At 38.2% G+C, this 21,565-nt stretch overlaps 2 protein-coding genes across 2 annotated transcripts in view; one reads left to right on the top strand and one right to left on the bottom strand.

The window, feature by feature from the left end:
- Positions 1-10,500, bottom strand: eif4eb (eukaryotic translation initiation factor 4eb). Its single transcript, XM_034111087.2, has 7 exons — positions 10,376-10,500; positions 8,989-9,092; positions 6,837-6,932; positions 6,493-6,556; positions 3,044-3,157; positions 744-883; positions 1-649 (listed from the first exon to the last, which is right to left on the bottom strand). Exons 1-7 carry the CDS (start codon positions 10,391-10,393, stop codon positions 535-537), a joined length of 651 nt encoding a protein of 216 aa, XP_033966978.1. The 5' UTR covers positions 10,394-10,500; the 3' UTR covers positions 1-534.
- The window catches only part of metap1 (methionyl aminopeptidase 1), an 18,887-nt gene continuing 7,813 nt past the window's right edge, over positions 10,492-21,565 (top strand). The window contains 4 exon segments of the mRNA XM_034111086.2: positions 10,492-10,647; positions 11,825-11,876; positions 12,042-12,151; positions 12,645-12,705. Of these exon segments, the coding sequence (XP_033966977.1) occupies positions 10,492-10,647; positions 11,825-11,876; positions 12,042-12,151; positions 12,645-12,705 (379 nt within the window).

The raw sequence follows: 21,565 nt of genomic DNA on the forward strand, positions 1-21,565 counted from the left end.
TAATTGCGAAACCAATGTTTTAATTATATTAACACACAAAGTGAATATGAGTCATGAAATACTTTTTTTTAAAAGGTTGATTACGTGCAACAGTTCAAGGAAAAAAAGAAGCATAAAACAGAGGTCTAACAATCTAATCATATGCAGGCATATTAATAATAAATTAAAAGGCTTTCATGGCATTAAGGATTACAGCAACCAGCAGTGCTGTAGTAAAAGGGAGAGAAATGTACTCGTTTCCCTCGCATTTCAGGATTCCCTGACATTAAAGAAAAAAACGAAACTTTCTTTAGTAGAGTATGCAGCACTCTAAATCTCATTCACTATTAATCCCTCTTATTGTTAGTGTTTTGATAGATTCATGTTCTTCTGTGTGTTTTTACAAGTGGATCAAGTTCTGGGTATGTTATGGAAACATTTGGCACGTAGGATTGGATTTTTCTTTCTTCCAGATTGCATTCCGCAGAGTCTTTGCAGCGCAGTAAACATATGAACCAACAACAAATAAGACAAGAAAAGGAAAGAGGCACGTTCTCAAACAACAAATTTGTTCTTGGTGGTTGAACCACTTTTGGTAGATGTGTCTGCGTGAGATTGGAAGCCGATCGTCATCTTCATGGGAATCCCCAAGCGCTCCTTGTAAACTCTCCTGTTGACGGTAAATGACACCGTTAGAGGATGTGAAAGATGCCTTCAGCTGCAGTTATGATTGTAAATACTTTAAAACTGTATACCAGCCTTACCCAATGTGTGTCACAGCCTCCCGGTTCTCGTAGTCCGCTGTCCACACAGCGAGTTTATCTCCTTTTGTGCGGATGTTGACCACGGCTCCGCAGACCTGATCGCTGTGGTCATCAAAGGCCTCTCCGACTAAGCACAGGAGCTGGTTTGAGGATAGGAAAACAAATAAAGTTTAAATCCCACCTTCGATTTGACTTGAACTATAAATTCTGAAATTTCTCATAAAGGAGCCTGGACCTGGGTAGTGTTAGCTTTCACCTTCATGACATTTACAAGAAAGCTTTTGCTGCCATTTTCTGCAATTCATGTTTTAAGTTCAGTACGGTAGTAACAAATGTGCTTCTTAAAGAGTTTATTACATGAAGAATTTCATTTTTAAGTACAAACTTATAGAATTGTTGGGAATATATAGCAAAACATAAACTATACAAATATAAAGTAACTCATTGTAACTATTTTAACAGAAATCATTGTATGCCTCACCCACTTTTCCCCTTCTTTCTTTTAAGAATTCTCATGTTTATTTCTTCCAAGATATTGCCTGGACCGTGGTAGAAACATGTAACACCGTCTGCCTAGCGGTCTGCCATTGAGGCAGGAGGCTTATATCATATACTTATCAAATCTTACTAATCTAATCAAGCATTTCTCACAAACACAAAATCCATGTAATAGAGAAGTACAGGAATGTGTCCTGGAAATGGGTAAGCATTTTACTACTTCTGGTACTTCTTGTCTTCATCAATCAATCAATCAATGTTTATTTATATAGCCCAATATCACAAATGTTACATTTGTCTCAGTGGTCTTCACAGTGTGTACAGAATATCAATCTTGAAGTCAATCTTTTTTTGGTTGGAAGCCCGAAAGGAATGCATGCTTAACACAAGCTTAAGATTTTTCAGGTTTTGTTCTTCGACATAAAATGAACCGTCATTAGCTTAGCCGTGGCGACGTCGTGAAGACACAGGAACGTGATGTAGTTCGTCTATAGGCTAACTTTAGGACTAAATACCAAAATCCGGTAATGAGTTATCATTTTTGCAACAACCAGTTCTCGAATGTAACTGTTTTTGGTTAGATGCCTGAAATAAGGTCCGTCAACAAAAGCTTAAGATTTTTCATGTTTTGTTCTGTGACATAAAATACGTCAGTAAAAAACACTTTGCGTCATAAAAAATACAATTGCTAGTCTAAACGAGACTACTACACGTAATCGCAATATGTGTAATATGTTATGTAATATGTTCGATTTACACACGGCATCTATTGCACGTCTGTCCGTCCTGGGAGAGGGATCCCTCCTCCGTTGCTCTCCCTGAGGTTTCTCCCATGTTCCCTTTAAACTGTGGGTTTTCTCTGGAAGTGTTTCCTTGTACGATGTGAGGGTCTAAGGACAGAGGGTGTCGTATTGTCATACTGATATTCTGTACACACTGTGAAGTCCACTGAGACAAATGTAACATTTGTGATATTGGGCTATATAAATAAACATTGATTGATGTAAAGCGCTTTGAGCACTTGAAAAAGCGCTCTAACAAAAAATGTAATGAATTATTATTATTGCACCGAACGTTAGCCGCCTTTAGCTAAGCGGTGGTGACCTAAGTCATGTGACCGTGATGTAGTTTGTTTGCTTTTTACTTGTGGCAATTGCATTTACGCTTCAAAAATCATAAAAGTGATGTCAATATGCAGAGTTTATCCCGCTGAACAAAAAGTGATAGTATCAAAAAGTGTGGGGCCACAACCGGGGCGCCTTTTTCTGCAATGTTCTGAAATCCAAATTACAAATCCCATTGTATTTGGTCGAGGGAGCCCTATGCCATGCTAAATCCCAGGTCATCACTGCACCGGTCAATATGCAGTTAGAGATCCATGCAACAGTTGAGACAATCATTACATTTTTTTTTTGTTTAAAACTTAATACGAGAAATTTGAGTGTCATTAACAAACAACATTACCCCCTTCCCCCTAGAAACACCAGTGGTAAAAAGCAGTAAAATCAGTGCCGTGTGCAAACTGGCAGGTCACGGCTTTCTTGACGCCTGTATCACTGTCAGTGACCGTTAGAGCTAACACTGTGTGGACTGCAGACTTAGCAGCAAGCAGGCCAATTTTCAGCTGCTCTAGTTAGACTTTTCATCAGCTCAGCATAACGTCAAGGCCACAGTATATCGTTTCTAGATCTTTGACTCACTGCAGGTATGACAGGATGTAATGATAGAAGTGGTATGTAGGTAACAAATGTACTTGAGGCTCAAGACATGAGTAATAGCATCACAGATTTAGTCAAACGTACAGTTTCCAGCCAGAAGCGGTCCAGGTCTAATCTCCTCTGCTGCTTGTTGAGGGTGAGGAGCCAGCGCCCGCCACGCTTGTTCCTCTCGTCCTCCCACATGGGTTCAATTCCATCCTGCAGCGAAGGTTCAAATTGTCAATACACATCCCAGGCCACTGCACCAACACTTCAAAACAGCCTTTTTAGTGAGGCTTCAGCATGATCTCAGCACTAACTGCAAGCAATTCATCTTTTACTCTTTAATAATCCCAACAGAAACTCTTAAAATGTGATTGCAGGTGGAATACTTAAAGTGTTTTTTCATCATTTCCGCTTAACATTCTGACCCACACAGCAGGGTATTGTAAAAAAGCTGCATTTTCTAAGAATACAATTAAAATGATACACGTTATGATAAACAAACTCCCCTGCCGTGAATATAAGGTGATCTTCGCCAGAGGTGATCATGCTAATGATTTCAATAAGAACACACTGATTAGAGACTGCAGTGATGATAACTACCTTCCCATTTATTATAATGTCTCACACGGTATAATTAGTGGCTGCAATTTAACTAGTAAACTAAATAATAGCCGAGTTTGACACAGAGAGAACATCGTGTCTACACTCCAGTAATGATGATGTTTATATTTCATCAAGTATTTTTTCCTTTTTATTTTGCGGTTTTCTCATTGCAATTACATTTGTATTTTAAAAAACTGCAACAACTTTGCACACTTGTCAAATGTATAAGGTATCCTTTGCGTGTTATTCTCTAGTAGCAGGTTGGGCTATAATGGTGTATTCTAACACATTCTGTATGTTTTTGTTGTGTATTCTGAGACTCAATGGATAAATATACATTTGAACTGTTGCTATTTATATATTGATCGTTTATATTTTATTTTTCATTTGTAAGCAATGGCTAGTCAACATGACATAACATAACAACATAACATAACAATTCTCCAATTTGAGATTCATTAAGAATATATAATTTACATCATTTTGATGTTACAATCTCGTTTTGAGGGATTTCTTGTGAACTTGTGATAGGACAATTTGATTCGATGTTTTAATTAAACTATTCTCACAAGGATGTCAATTTGAAACTAAATGAATTGAATGTTGTTAGTTAGCTTGCAACATAATGTCTAATGATGTAAATGTAGTCTCTCCTATGGTCCTTTTAGTTTAATTGAGAAGAAATGGGAGGAAAACACTGCTGTCAACCTATACTCAATGCAATGTAGACACTGGTGTGACATTTTAATTATCTAAGCACAAGAGAACGTATAGGCGTAACAAAATATTTTAATGAGGACATATTCTGTTTGTGCCTCCACTGGGACTTGTCTCCATGCTTTCATGTTCAGAAAGCTCTTTATTTTTCTCATACTGCCTGTGCTGCAGCACCTCTTTTCACCCTCTGTCTGAAACCAGAGCCCATTCTGCTCTGATTGGTTAGCTGGCTGGCTCTGTTGTCATTGGTCAAGCACTTACTGTAGAGATGTCCCGCTCCCTTAGCCTATCACGTACAATGGGTTGGAGCGCTAGTCAATAGAGTGCCACAGTGACGCGTCCTAAAACCCGGAATTCGGTTCCTTCGACAAAAACGCAATGCAATTTCTCCATAGGATTTGGGAAAATAGCTCGAAATAAGGTCTGTGGTTGAAACACATTTAAGAGACGGATCACGTTTTGTTCAGCCGGATAATATCCACATGTCTATCTTACTTTTATAATTTTCTAATCATAAATCTAGTCGCAAGAAGCAAAATGCTAACGTTATGCTATAAAGGAACTACAGCAGGGTCGCTGCTTCAACGTCACGGAAACTTAAGATCCATATTCAAACATATGGATTCTAAATGGTACAAGTTGAAGCGTTTGTTTGAACAGTTTGCAGGAGGCAGGTACTTGCTTTCAAGCAGAACAGGGCAAACAAACTTAGCGGGAGTGTTTACGTGTTCGGCGTAATGACGTACAACGACCTCGACAACTTCTGTAGTCCTATTCAGCCACATGTTAACAACCATCGTTTTTCAGACACGTAAACCCTTCAAAAATCACCAGTGGGGTCACTGCTGATGTATTTAAGGTCGTAGAACAAAACGTGATCCGTCTCTTCAATGTGTCTCAAACACAGACCTTATTTCCAGCTATTTTCCAAATTCCTATGGAGAGATTGCGTTGCTTTTTGGCGAAGGAACTGGAAGTGGTAAAAATGCTAACTTACTTCCGGGTTTTAGGACACGTCACTGTGGCACTCTATAGATAGCCCCCCCAGAAAAACGCGATTCTGCGATCGCAGAAATTACCGCATAATCAGCAAAATGGCGCATATTTTTAAAAAGCCGCATATTTATCAAAAGGCCGCATAATCCCCGCATTTTTCCACACAAAGTTGAGAAAAAAAAAGTTAACTCGTCTTGACGTGAAGTGATGATGATGCGCGACGTCATCAGCTCGCGCATCACAGAAGGTAAACAACACCGTAGAGTGAACGTGTGGAGCTCACACGAGAGTTTCTCTTCACCAAGATGAAAAAATCTAATCCATCTCATTTACCGACGAACATTTCTGCTAAAGAAATTCCCCAAACAAACAAACAAAGCAGTTCCCCGATGTCTGTGGGGAAACTATTCTGCACCCCGTGCAACTGTGTGTTGGAGCATAAGAGAAGATCGACGGTGACGACCCACTTTGATTCATTCAAAGATTCGAACATGCATTCTGCTGCTGCGGACAAGAAAGCCAAACAGCTCACGTTCACCGAGGCATCGGCCTCCAAAACCCTTTCGAGGGCTACAAGAAACGAAGTGAGTAGCCTACAAGATTGAAGCTGGTCAGATAACGAACGAGTAAATGAAAACAGAATGAGGCGGAGAAGTGTGTGTGTGTGTGTGTGTGTGTGTGAGAGAGAGTGTGATTAAAATAGCCCAATTGCTTTTACAATAAATAAACATTGAATGTGTTTAATTGAATAGTAAAGGGGTTTAACGTTAGTGGCAGGTTGTGTGTGAGAGAGAATAAATAAATAAGACGGCCCAATATTAATTTTTTCCGCATATTTCGCAACTTTCCACATATTTCGCAACTTCCCGCAATTTCACCGCATAAAATCACATAAAACCCCGCATGTTTGATCGCATTATCAAGGATTTTAGCCCGCGTTTTTCTGGAGGGTCTATATAGAAGCGCGGGTGTTACATATTGATGTCACTATGTTACGGAAGTAAACAAATGAGTCGAATGAAGGTGTTTGATGCAGGGGTGAGTTTGTGGGAGAGAAACTCCCTCTGGAGGGACTACGGGGAATTTAGCCTTTGCAGACCGTTTACTAAAAGAAAAAACCTATCGAACACACTACAGGGAGGGGACATCTCCAAAAGGCAGAACAGGCCTCTTTAATCTGTATTAGAACGTCTAAATCTCATTCACATACATGGTAAACAAATCAAACGTACCTTAAAGAGGGAGTAATCACAGCCAGACATGAGGTTGCTTGACAACTGGATATGGTTGTAGAGACTGAAATAAAGAAAGCGCAGCATTAAAACAACTGTATTTCCAACACAGAGTACAGGCGTGTGGCGTAGTGGATAGAGCGTTGGTGTTCGGATCAGGGGGGGCACAGGTTCAAACCCCGCTGCACTCAGCATGTCGTTGTGTCCCTGGGCAAGACACTTCACCCCAAATTGCTCCTGTGATTGTCCACAGTATTGAGTATGCAAGTCGCTTTGGATAAAAGCATCTAACAAGGAACATGTCATGTAATGAAAGGAGTATGGAGAGATTTATTGCCGCTTACGCCCAGAAATCTTCAACTGTGTCGAACTTGGAGATGAGCCGCAGGTTGGCCTGCCATGTTTTGCTCTTGTCATTCTTGAAGAACCACAGGGACCAGCTGTTGAGGTGAAAACAGAAAATTAATTTGCATAATTGTAACAAGCCCCTCATTAAACACGAGGTAAACAAAAAGTAACCAAAAGCTTTTGATGCAACGTGTGACACAAACTGTTCTATAAATCATGTCATCACTGTCATGGTCAATTAATTGTGAACGCTTTGTCATACTTGTCCGACGCTGAATCCTCTTATAGCTCAGCAAGTTCTTTATTTTGAGGAATGATAAAGCAAAATGTGGTTGAAGACACTATTATAAAAGCCATAAAAGCAGTTAGTCTAACACAGTCCAAATAAAGGCAAGAAAATTAAATACTGATACAAATGTAATTCTCTTAAGTGGCATTGTATGAGTAAAACAGAACATTAGTTGGGCACATATGACTTAGTTTATGATATTTGTGTATTATTATTATTATTAGCTTGTTTGACTGTTAAAATATTTAAATGTTTGATTATAGGTTATAATGTAAGGCAGCACATAGTGTATAGTCCATTAGACGGAGCTTTACAGGGTTTCTCTTTGCATTCTAATGCGTGCTGGGATATCCTCATGCACAAATGACCCCATAAACTTATAGGCAGAATTCATATATCCTAATGCTGTTTATCCTCACTCATTTCAATCATATAAATAGGTCAACTTGGGGTTATAGTTGTCATTAGAATGCTACTGATGCATTTCAAACGGTCATACTTTTCCTTTGGCTGGCTTTCAAGTTGAGCTTGTTTTTTCTATTTGACCCTTTTTGGACTTAAATATCCCAGTGGAATTTAAATATATATAAAATATTCAATTGTTGCTTATTTGTATTCATCACAGGAGGGACTCTGAATGTTTCGGAGTAAGGATGGAGAAGAAAACATTGAAAAACTCTAGACAGGTCACCAGACCATCAAAGTCTAACTGTGACCGAGAAATAAAGTCTGGTAACACCCACAGGAACTGTAGGTACGACATTATACTCATTAAATGGCATATTTATACATAATAAGTAGCTAAAACCAAATGAAAACGTAAGAAATTATCAAAATGTAATTAGTATTATATATTTATTTTCATATAACTTTATTTATACATTTGAAAACTGATTTTTGCTCGTGTTTATTCAACAATATTTAGCCAGTGCACTGACAATACTAAGACTAGATTAAGTTGTGTGGAAGACATATCAATCTGTTTTAACTATAATTAGAGATCCTTACATCACATTTTGTGATTGACATTGATCTAGTTTCCATGTATTCACATTTGGAAGCAGCCCATTTAAACCAGTAGGTAAACAGATAAGTGGTGTACCTGATCAGGGCCAATATACAGCTCTGTACACAATTAAGAGACCACTGCAGATTATCAGTTTCTCTGGTTTTGCTATTTATAGGTATGTGTTTGAGTACAATTATTTTTTTATTCTATAAACTATTGACAACATTTATCTGTGATGGAATTCAACTAACATTGGATTGGAATGGCTGCCTTATATGAAGAGATTGAGGTTTAAAAAATGTTGGAGTGGTCTCTTTTTTCCAGAGCTCTATGCTAATTCTCCATTTTGCCTAATAAGTGAAAGTCCAAACAAATATCAAATGTTTATTTAAATTACATTCTGACCTACATTTTCAATCAAAACCCTGTACATATTCCAACGTTTTACAGACAAAACATTAATATTGTATTCACAGTTAATCAGTCAAATATTTCATTGATTAACCAACAGTTTTTACATCAAAAGCGTGTGAAAAATTCCCATGACAAGTCCTGAAAGCCCACTGTGATGTCTTTAAACATTGACAGTTCTTAGCCGATAAGATATTTCATTTACAATTATAAAATGTTGAGAGAAGCAGCAAATATCTAGATGTTTTTGCTTGGTTTTAATACAAAACAGAATTAAATATTGCTGTTGTTTCCGCTTGTTCTGTAGCACTCACACAAGTTGATTCTTTGATGTCACAAAGTTATTACCAGTGTATTTGTTCAGGGAGTTCTTATTTGACATGACACCCTACATAACTTAATACGTGTGTGTCTATCTCATTTTAAATGCAGAGCAAACCTGTTCTGGAGGGGGTGTTTGATGTAGGATTCTGGGTTCACTAGCTCCTGTCCCGTCTCCTCAACTCCATCTTCATCAGCATTGGGTGCAATAGGGTTGATTTCCTAAATAAAAAGAATGGTAAAGCTGCAATGCATGGGAAGTGGCCTAGGCATTTTGATTTATATTCTCGTTGCAAACGACCACACAGTATGTTAAACTGGAGAGACACTCCTGTAACAGTCACATGTAACTACTCTTTTCCCAGTTATCAAGGCAGGGTAACTAAATGCTGTTACAGGTAAATACAAGTCAACATTTTAAAAGAGCCAACTAAATAAAACAATATTGTTGTTTTTTTAGGCTGGGGTTTTGACCTCAGAGGGATTGGCAGTCTTCTGAATACATTTTAAATATGGTTAAAAACATTTGTTTTAAAGCCGTGACATCAGCGTTTAGTAGTGAAACCCGATATGAACATCTGTTACTCATTTCACTGCTATGAGAAGTTAGTTTGGCTAACTAAAGTGGACTCTACAGCTAACATTGCACACTTTTGGTGGCAACTAACTCCAAAAAGTGTTAATATAATTTTTTTTACGATTGTATTCAGTCCGAATATGTTTGTTTGATAAACGAAAAGAACACAACGCAATTCCCATTCATATAACGCTACTCATCTGCCATGTTAAGTTTCGCTAACGTTACTTGCTTACTTTGTACAAAAGTTCCTCTATGGCATGACCTTACAACCAACCATCTGGACACAGTCTTGAATTCGGCGTGCAGTTCGTTTACCACATGTTTTATATCAATAAGAAAAACACTTTTGAAACAACCACTCTAGTTTTCCATCATTTAACATTAGCCAAGTCAACATTAACCTCAACCACCAAAGTGGCCAACGCTGCATAGTAGAGGTCAGCATCGAGCCCTGTCAACCAAGTTTGACAGCTTACATTTTAGCTGCAAACATCCTATTGTAACTTGAAATGTGGCTTATATTACACGCCGAATTAACTGATATCTACTAATTATTATAACTGTTTAGAATAATATTGACTCAGGTATGTACTTGTATGCAGATAACCTAGGTAATAGCAAACTCATTCGTAAATTAAACGCGGTTTGGCTCTCCTCGCTAACTTGAACGGCACGTCGGTTAGCTGTAACGTCAGCCTTAAAGTAGGGAGATCTCCACACACAAGCGTTCGTCTTATACGCTCATGGCACAGAAGACAAACTTGAACAACTAGTCCTAACAGCACGTGTCATTGTAACAACTATCAATATACTTTTGGAAACTAATGTTTAAAGTTATACATAAACTTTAACTGTAATTTCGCCCTGTTATAGCGGCCAGAAGCCCCCGAAACGTTTTGATATGTTCTTTAGAGAAAGTGCTCACCGGTTCGGCGGTCGCCATCTTACAAATCTATGTTGGAAACGTTTCTGTCTCATTGGACCAGGCAGCTCAACGTGACGGCCCTCCGCGGACATGCGCTGTGTGCCCGCGATGTCTGGATGCTTTTCCGCGACTCCACCCCTCCTGCAGACGAAGGCATGGCGAGCACCGAAGCTAGAAGGGAGTGTGAGACTGAGGGCTGCAGCGAGGACGCCAAACTCCAGTGTCCCACATGTATCAAGCTCGGTATTCCAGGTTCCTATTTCTGTTCACAGGTACTACTGCTTTTTCGAATTGTCCGGTTTAAACGTCCGCTGTAGCGTCTCAACGAGGCCCTCTGTGTCATCACGAGGCTGCTAACTGTCAAGCTACGTACACATGGTGCTTCGTTAACCGCTAATAACGTATTTGTTATACGTTGTGGTTTCCCCTTTGGCTGTTAAATACTATACACATGACAGTATACATACAGTCATTGATTGTAATGTATGCTTAAGTCATACGTTAACTGTAGGCCGAGGGAGCTAGCTAACTATTGGCTGATTAGCTAGAGTGAGCTAAAATAAAAAGCGTTTATTGGGGTGTTTTTTTTGCTGACAGGGCGAACTGTATTGAATACTTTATTGTGCGTAGGAATTTAACATGTATAGTTATTATCTAGCAATAAACTGCAAGAAATGACAAGTGACACAGAGTTAATGTCGCGTATCAGAGCAGTCAGTGTCACGATGTTTGACCCTCACCCTGGTACTTGTCCCCCCCAGACCAAACCCCATTCACAATTCTGTCAATTTAAAGATGGGTTTCTTTATCCAGACTTTATACTCTGCTGATACCCTAAATGGCTTAACAGAAGCTACTTTACACTTCCTTTGGATCTGTTCAGCTGAGCAGGATTTTGTCTAAGCAGTACGAGAACTTAAACTACTGTCAGATCTAATTTGACTACAGTTGTACAAGCAGACTTGTAACAAATCACATTTATATCATATCCATACAGATGCTTGATTCCATTCTTATTTTTGCTGATCCTACATTGGACATGTCTGTCAATAAAGCGTTAAACGTTAATATACAGCAATTGCTGTATTGTTCTGCAATTTTCTATTAGTCAAAAGCTTTATAAATAGTAAGGTTGGGGGGGGGGGGGGCAGTTATGCCATGGTATGTGACCATAGAGCTTAGCTTGGATTGCATTTTTGTCTGCAACTTGACCATACTATATATATTATTTTTTTCTGTCTATCTGCTGTCCAATTAAAACACCATTGGATCTAGCAATACATGTTAAGGTGCTCATGTACGTACGTTTGTAAAGTTCTTTGGGCACTTTCTAGAGTGCAATATCTGTCACAAAATGCAACCTACGTTTTTGATGTTGAATTGGTTTTGCATACTGTATCAGCTTTTTTACATCCCCATTTAAAGTTTCATCTGTGTTTCTATTCCCAGGAATGTTTCAAAGGGAGCTGGGTGTCTCACAAGTCTGTGCATAAAAAAGCAAGTAAGTACTACAGATCATTGTCTTTTCTGTACTGTGACGTAATCTCCCTCGTACTTAGTTGAGGTTTTTAAAAACAGTTGAACATTGTAGCATATACATTCATATTACTGTGAACTAACACAATGGTGCCAGATGCTTGAGATACCTTCTCCTGTGTTTTGTTAGAGGACGACAAGAACCAGAATGATTCGAAGAACTGTGTGGAGAATGACATCAACACAGACCCATGGCCAGGCTACCGCTACACAGGAATACTACACCCTCACTACCCACTGGTAAGTTGCTGTTAAAAAAAAAACGTATTTATTTTCCGTCTTTTGCCATGTATGATTCCTTAAATGGAAAGAAGTCTCAAGTGCAGACATGCATTAGCAATGCCACCCTTGCCTCCAACTTCTTGTACTTCTTGTGATCTGCCTCTGGGAAGAGACATTTTAACTTTGTAATGTTTTAAAACACATTTTCGTGACCTTGGATTTCTCTACCGTGACATAATTGTTCACCTTGTTGGTTAAAGAATACCCGTTTAAATGTGTGGTTTCATGCCTTGTAGTCATTAATTACACATCCATAAATGTGAAACCATGAAAAATCCAAAACATGATCCTAACAGTAATATCTGTCATCTTGGATTTCATTTTATCATTATTGTTTTTTTTAATATCCAATCTTCTACAAAAAATGAAGGACAGCACATGTGAAAACAGAACTAGATTTTCATTTGACTTTTCTATAACTAATCTGTCCTCTTCTTGGCCCCTGTCGCAGACTCCCATGAGGCTCGTGCCTGGTGACATCCAAAGACCTGACTATGCTGATCATCCCAGAGGTAACGATGCTTCTCTTCTAACAAGGACATTTGTTTTTTGTGGAAACTCACATTGTTTAATATAAAAAGCAAAAAAAAAACAGTATTTTAGCATTGTTTGTTACTATATAAATGTATATGAACAACACAAAATCCTTGCAATGTAGTCTTACATATTATTTACCTGGAAGCACAGCTAAAACAATCTGGCATCTGCAGAAAATAAAATGTAAAATTATGGTATTTACATTCACCCGATGCTACCTTATTCCACTGGCAAAGCTCCCCTTTGACATTCACACTGCAGTGTAATTACAGAGGAAAGCCATTCTTATCCAAAATGCTGTGTTGGCACAGGGCAGAGTTACTGCCCCCTGCCATAGTTGGTTGAAGTTTTGTGAAAGTGCTGCAGAGTGTGTTGGTCAGCCAGTCTAATTTGTTAGCGCTACGGTTCGTGCTTTTGCTAACATTAGTCACAGAGTGGTTATTCCGTATCCTGCAAAGATTTGTCATAAAATCCCCAAATCTCCCAAACTGTTGCCTTCTTTGAGGAAACTGTTGAAGGCCTCTCTCACTGTGACAATAGCAGACAAAGCAGTAATGCATGCATGGGTTGTCCTGTAACTGTATGAAAGGTTTTGCATCACTTCACAGATAAGCTGATATGTCTCGTGCTGTACGCTAAAGATCTCTGTGCACGTCATGTGACTTGAATTTCGAATTGAACCGTCCCTTATAAATACTATCTCTTTACGTATGCACACCAAGCTTGGAATTTCATCATTTTAGGGGCAAGGCCATTTGGCCTTTGGTGTCACACATTCTTTCAGGGCGGAAAGGCCACATGCCAGGGCACAAAGGCCATTGAGGGGAAAATTAGGATTTGGAGCTTAAAAATAAATAACTTCACTTTCTGATAAGAAAAAAACACGAGTGACATGGAAAACAAATCACTTTTTTAATATCAATCATGTCAAACATTATATCATCATATAGGCCTATGCCTCCTTAGTATTACCGTATATAAAATGAAATACTTTACTTTGAATAATTAGTGTTTGGTATGTTTTCCATCTACTACTTCTCCCATTCACAAATCCGAAATGAAATCAAAAAATCTAAGTCTATTAATATGTAACAAATATATTCCATTTCAGAGCAGAAGAAACAGCCTTCAAGGGTCAAACTCTGCACATACATCATTCAACAGTGCACAGTGAAGCTCCAACATTCAACTGTATGAACAAGCAATACTTTGAAATGCAAATGTGTGTGTGTGTGTATACGAGAGTCTCTTTAATCAACTCCTCACAGCTCCTCATATCTGTTCAGAAACTGGACAAAAGTTAAAGATGTACGAACCACAGACTGTCTGTCATGGCGAATACAGTCGCTGCTTTAATTCTGTCTTTAGGACGTTGTTGTGAGTGTGGACTGAGCAGCTACAACGTTAGTTTAGCCTGATCGATCCAATCTCCATTCAGAAAACACGCATTTTAAAAGGTTTTTCGCATGCCGTCTTGTCTGCACACTTGTCAAAGCATTAAAGCATGGTTTTTACTAACCGTTATCAGTATTTAGTTACTTCGGCATCATTTTGAAACGTGTATTACAATTAAATCACGGTAAAATAGGTTAATTTTGCCGTAGTTGGTTTCCAGCACAGTATTTACATGGATATAAGCCCCGCCCCCTCTCCAGTGCGTCCTGTTTGAATGACAAGAGTAAACACAGCTGACAGCCCGCGGTGAAACTCCAGCGGTTAGAGCAATGCAAGTATTCGCATCGCGGCCGTTGTGAACGCAGCATAATGCAGTTCAGAAAACACTGTTCTGACGCTTTTAAAGCAACTTCAAGATTTTAACAGTGTGAGGGGCCCAAAGGCCATGGTGGCCGTAGGACGTACGATTATTTATGGGGCATAACGGCCAGACCAAGGGGTTACGACGGCCATGGCCGCCGTGAAAATCCCACCCTGATGCACACACGCACAATTTTGAATTGCGCCGTCCCTTATATCTACTATCTTTACGTATGCACACACACAATCACATAATCCCACCAGACTCCTTTGCCCCTCCAACAGAGGGATGTCCTTTTCCTTTTCGTAATTTCAAGCGATAAAAACTCTCGAATATTTTTTTTTTTACACACTCCGCACGAGTTCAGGGCGTTCCGAGCTGAATAAGGGCGTCAAATGATGGCAAGACGCCCGCCTGGCGGAAATGCTGGCTGACAGCTGCGAAGTGAGGTGTTGCATTCTCTGTAGATATGGTAGAATAATTTCACTGGATTTAAATTAAATCATTATTACTATGAACACTATTGCTTGATTTGGGCTTTTATATAAATGTTGAGTTTCTTTTTCCGTTTTTTGCATCGATATTAAACTGGCCTTATAATGCTTTTTGGGGGTGTCTTTCCTGTCTTTTTTTTTTTACAAAGGTTTCTGTGCATGTAAATGGTCTGCAAAGGCTAAAATCGCTAAGTTCCGTCCAGATGGAGTTTCTCTCCCACACACTAAGAAACACTCATGCGTCTATTGGCTAGCGCTCCAACAAATGTTACGTTATAGGCCAAGGGTCGGACATCTCTCAGCAGTTGACCAATCACAACGGAGACGGCCAGCTAACCAATCAGCAGACTGGGCTCTGGTTTCAGACAGAGGGTGAAAAGAGATGCTGCAGCACAGGCAGTATGAGAAAAATAAAGAGCTTTTTTAACATTAAATCATGGAGACATGTCCCAGTAGAGACACAAATATGAATAGAAAATGTGCAGAATATGTATTTTAACATTTCATTAAATTCCTTAGTTCTTTTAGTATTTTAACATGTAAGAATAATTCAAAGTTATCTTTGAATGATGATATTTCTTTTAAACCTTAATCTGGGATCAGTTTTGTTCAGTTAAACAGCTCATCAATCTCCCATTATTGGTTTCAGATTCATCGCAGGTTAAATAACCGGCATGATGTCACACTCAGTTTTTATGACCAGTTTTATCTTCTGTGTTAATAACCTCATTGTAACCTTGTGTATTTACTCCTGTTACTCTGGGCTAGTCATTCATTTTGCAACCATGGCAACCTCTACAACCATGATATCTGACTGCATAGATCCACACTCAGGTAGTCATGGTTACAGTCTCCTCTCATTCTCCTGGGATGCCTACTCAGGGACCAAACCACAATTGTTTCAGGCTAATGTTTTTTAAACATGGTGCTGTTGGTGAGCTGAAAGCTATACTAGAACTGTTAATATTTTATATAATTTACCTTTATTACTTGTAATCTAATGAACATATAAGGAAATGGACCCTACCATTATAAAGACGTTATAACATTCACTCTTGGGTCTCTGATGGCTTTCCTGTTTTCTGAGCGGCTGTATCAAAGCGTGAGTAAGTCTAATTGATCGCTGCACTCAAGTCAGCGCTGCAGGTCAAGAAGAGCACTGTCTTTGACTGCTACACAAACCTGTTGTTGCTAGGCAACTGTTCAACCAGCAATCATCTTGAGTTGATAAATTATACATCAGTGAATTGTTGATTACTCCAGTTCCTTTATATACTGTCCGCTATGCTTTTCAGTTAAACAAATATTGTGTTTAAATTATAGTGAAAATGCAGGTAGTAAAGTGCTGCTGACTGTACTGACACCTGTGCTTCTGTCCTTCTCAATGTGAGTGTCTTTAAAGGGAACAGTACTGAAGCGTTGCAAGAAGCCTTTATATTGGTTAGAATATGCAATAACAGAAGAATGTTTCGATGTATAGAGCATAACAAAGGCCTTAAGTTAGAGATGATTTTAGATGAGGGATTTAAAAGACAATGTTGTATGCCAAGAGCAATCTCAAAGCAAAGAGTTCCACAGCTGTGACACTAAATCAAACTAAAAGGCAAAGCTTTACTTTTCCTGGCAATTTTGAGAAGTAGTTGGCAGCCTGAATGGGTGGTATGTATGCAGATATTAACAAACAGAACATATTTCAAATTCCCGTTTTCAAGTTTGATTTTTTTGTCGGAAATCTTTTTTTATTTATTCTACTAATTCATCCAAAAAATAAATAAAGTATAATTCATACACACAAAGATAAACAAAATTAGTAGAAGCGGGAGGGCTGAAGCATAGCTTATGGGAAGTAGCCCTCCCGTGAATCATATAACATTGGCATTATTGCGTCAAAAACGTATAGAAATTAAGGAGTACAAAGAAATAAAGAAAAACAAGGGAAAAAATAAATAAATGCATATATATATATATATATATATATATATATTTTCTTTTTTCTTTTTCTTTTCTGCACATGTCAATAGCAGTTGACTATTTTTTTTAAAAACGAAAATACTTGGACATGTACTTGGTAAATAAATTATAATAATATATGCATATACTAATATATGCATAAACATTGTGGACACTTATTTTCAAGTGACTTTTTTTTACATTCATATTATGTTCACACATACACAGAATATACATAAGCACCATACTGTATGTTCAGGTGTATAAGTACACAAATGCACTCATATTAGGGCTGTGCATCTTCACTGGTCTCACGATTCGATTACGATTATCCTGTCTTCGGTTCGATATCACGATTCATACCAATGCGTTGCATCCTCAATTTTCTATATTACTGCACATGGCTTATTTTTCATCAATGCATACATGCAGTAAATACATATGAACTCTCTTTTTATTATTTAGAAAGTGCTTCAGAAATCAATAACATAAATGTCTTGACATTAATTTATAAACCAAAATAAATGAATTGTATAGGTCTAGCCTCCGTGTGTGAAGTTGTTCCATCCTCAAAAACAAAAAGCTAATGCTTCTGCAGTCTAGCTGCAGCTTCTAGCAACGGTCTTCTGTTAAAAAAAGGACACTGAATGTCCTGAATGAGGATCACACACAGGACTTGAGTCTGAACACAGCAGACAACAGGAGTATTTACAACAGCATATACAAACAAAAATACTGCATGTGGGTGCACACTTACATTCTCTGTTTTACTGTTACATAAATCCCATGAATGTATGAGATTAAATTAGCTTCATTAAATCTCAGTGATTAAGTGAATAACAAAGTTTCTATCGGGTCACTATCAGCCTGTCACTCATTATTTTCAGGGAGGGGGCGGGGCATGGAGGAACGGAGGAGACGGTGATCGCGGAAGCTTTTTTCCTCCTGCCTTCACAAACTTTACACACGTATATATCGTCTGCAAATTGCTAGAGGACATTCATACTTTGCAATCCAAGACTTAATTAAATCCACCAAAAACCTGACATGATTGTAACGCGATTATCTTTGAAAAACATAAATCCCTGTGCCGCAGCGACACGGAGTGATTCAGAGCGGGTCCTTCTGCTTTTGGTTCTGGACTGGTGGTGTTGTGTTGGTGGATAAAGCAGACTGCTCCGTGTTTGGTGCCGCTGTCACGTCTGTTCCCTGATCTCTGCGTCACCGACCGATTTGATATTAAAGTGACAGAAATTTTTTTTATAGTAAAGCCGCGGCCAGAAAATCAGGAAGCAACGTTACTATTCTATAACCGATTATCTTCCGTCACTGCGTCGAGACCGAATCGTCCGCATCGCAATGCATCGTAGAAACGATTATTTTCAACACCCCTAACTCATATACACCAATACAAATATTACAAGGCAATTTCCAGGCTGAAATAATAATTCAACCGCATAACAATGAAAATAAATAAGAAGGAAAAAATAAATAAAAAGTAATGTAAACAATATTAAATAAATAAACAAACAAACTGAAAGTTGTTATTTCTAAAAAAAATAGTTGTTATTTCTAAAAAAAAAAATTGATTTAGGGAATACCCAATATTTGTTAGTAATCTGCAAATATACTTTTTTTTTAATTCAGTTTTGAATTGTTGATGACAAGTGATCCTTAGGTCTGGGTGAAGTCCATTCCACGTTCTAACTCCCGATTATGGATAAGCTGTGTGATTTGATGGTTGTTCTACAGGGTTTGCTACACAACCAGTTAGGATGCCTAGTTGGGTATTTCCTGACTGTGGTTTGGAACTGCTTTTGAATGTTATTAAGCATTTAGTTATGGACAATGTTGTGCATAATCAGTACTGTTTTAACACATTTTAATAGATTGAGTCTTAAATATGGGAGTTGTATGTTCATATTTACTAACACCACAGACTATTCGTAATGCTTTTTTTTGGGATGTTATTTTTTGTAGATTTGTTGAGTTTGACTTTCCCCATATTTCGGAGCAGTAGTAAAGGTAAGGGAGAAATAGACTGTTATAAAGTAGTGAGTATTTGTTCCTCGAGAATGTTCTTAGTATGATACAAAATACCTATTGTCTTTGACAGTTTAGTTTGTACATAATTGATATGGTGCTTCCAGTTGAGTTTTTCGTCAACAAGCAGTCCTAAAAATGTACATGCACCAACTTTTTCAATCTCGGTATTGCAAATCCGTATAATGCAGTCATTTCTACTCTCAGACTTTGTATTGAATAACATGTCATTTGTTTTGGCCACATTAAGGGATAATTTATTAACTGCAAACCAGTTACATAGTATTCTAATTCCGTATTCACAATTTTAACAAGATCGCCAAGATTATGATGAGAGCAAGGAATGGTGGTATCATCGGCAAATAAAATGAATTTGAACAGGTCAGAGGTGTTGATAATGTCATTAATATAAATCAGAAACAGTTTTGGACCTAAAATTGATCCTTGTGGGACTCCACATGTTATAGGAAGCTTGTTTGATTTCACCTCGTCTATATCCACATATTATAGCCTATTTATCAGATAACTCTTAACCCATTCTTTTTGCTTGACCCCTTATGCCATAATGCTCTAATTTGTGTAGCAGTATAGTATGGTTCACAGTATCAAAAGCCTTTTTAAGGTCAATGAATATCAGTGAAGCAAATGAGTCGCTTTTCGGCGCCTCCCGCTTTTTTAACGCTGATTTGGGTGACTTGTGTAATTTGCGGAGAACCGAAGAGTTTTCGTTTTGACTCACGGACTGACGGACAACTTCTCACTTCAAAACATAGACTTTACGTGGGCGGTCCGCATAGCCTATTAACGGCTGCCAAAGTATATTTTTGTATCCATCCGCGAGCACGACGAGTGGACAATGATCCCTCGATCTACGCCTCCTGTACCTGTTCGCTCTATCGCGTGAAGGGTCTGCTAACAAGCGACCAACAGAAGACAAACAGAGGTGTCACATGTTGTTGCACATCAGTGACGTCATGACGCAGCAGCACCAGTCGGTTGCGTAAAGCAGACGTAAAGCAGTAGAAACACTTTCGCAACGAGAGAAGAAGAAGAAAAACTGAAGCCCTTAAAGTCAAAAGTATATAATATCTACCTGTAAATAATAATAAAAACATCTCTGTCTCCTCTTGATCTGAGTATATTATAAAGAATATCCAGTTAATTGAAGCATTATACAGTTCTGTTTTGAGTGTTGAGAGCTGTATCCATAAATCTCTTAATTTTGCCCTCAAACAAAGTGCACCAGATTGATGCATTTAACTTCAATTTAAAGAAAATCTTCCTGGGGGGGCATGCCCCCGGACCCCCCTGGAGGAGGTGAGATCCCCCCACAAATAAACAGGTTCATATGGATAGGATACTAGATAAGTTTGCACACTCATTATATATAATGATAATATATATGTTTCATTGCGGAGGACCAAAGTTACACCCTTGATAATATCTACCTGTAAATAATAATAAAAACCCTTGATTTCTAACTTAACATCTCTGTCTCCTATTGATCTGAGTATATTATAAAGAATAGCCAGTTAATTGAAGCATTATAGCACAGGCCTTTGTCAGATGGTATATTACGCTGTTTTTTTTCTGCTTCGAATAGTTCTCTCTTTTTTCACCATACCTGTGTTTGCATCCCTGGAATATACCAGCTGTAATCATTTTTTTCTCAATGGTGTTGGTAATTTCTTCAACCAGTTAAGTTACTGCTGAAAAAGTAGAGTGATTTTTCTGAAATCCATATTGGCCATAGTATATTAAATTTGCTGAGGAATGACTCCAGACGGTTGTTGAAGAGTTTTTCCAAGATTTTTGAAAATTGTGGTAGTAAAGAAAAGGGTCTATAGTTATTAAGACTTGATTTATCACCAGATTTGAAAACCGGAATCACCTTCTCGATTTTCATTTCATTGGGGAAAATACCTTGTTGGAACGATTTATTGCATATATTTACTAGGGGGGCTACAATGTTTGGTGCAACTTGTTTAACAATATTCATACTAAGTCCTAAATAATCCATGGACTGTTTACTGTGTTGAGTATTGACAATATCAAGCAATTATTTTTTCTGTTATTGGGTTCAAGAACACACTCTGTTGGTTGCAATTTTTCAGGGAATCATCAACTTTACATGAAGTTGGACTGATTGTACTCGCCAGATTGGGGCCAATTTCAGTAAAGAACTCATTAAAGCTATTTGCAACATCTGTTGGGGTTTTTCCTGCGATTTGGAATTTCTTAAATTCATTTCTGTTGTTATTTATTTTCTTCTTAATTATACTATTTATTACCTTGCAAGTGGTTTCATATCTCCTATGGCATTTTCAAATGTTTCAGAGAAGTATCGTTTTTTTTTTTTACTTAGGATTTTAAAACTAAATCAATGTTAGGGTTTTAAAATGTTAATCAATATGACTATTAGTTCCTTTTTTCTTTTTCATAATCTTGGCACATAAGTGACATACTCGGTATGGGAGGATCCCCTTCTAGGACCGCTCCCTGGTGCTAGCATCTCCAGTCGTGTCCTTACAGCACCTCTCTCAGTTAACCGGCCCTCTGACTTAAAGCTGGCTGCGACCTCTCTCCCTGCGG

Source organism: Pseudochaenichthys georgianus, chromosome 22 (assembly GCF_902827115.2).
Source record: "Pseudochaenichthys georgianus chromosome 22, fPseGeo1.2, whole genome shotgun sequence".
Taxonomy (NCBI): Eukaryota; Metazoa; Chordata; class Actinopteri; order Perciformes; family Channichthyidae; genus Pseudochaenichthys; species Pseudochaenichthys georgianus.

Coding starts and splice junctions, on each gene's coding strand:
- eif4eb (XM_034111087.2), bottom strand. Junction 6,933..8,988: donor AAACACCCCCTCCAGAACAG/GTTTGCTCTGCA, acceptor TCACCTCAACAG/CTGGTCCCTGTGGTTCTTCA. Junction 650..743: donor GAGGCTGTGACACACATTGG/GTAAGGCTGGTA, acceptor TACCGTCAACAG/GAGAGTTTACAAGGAGCGCT.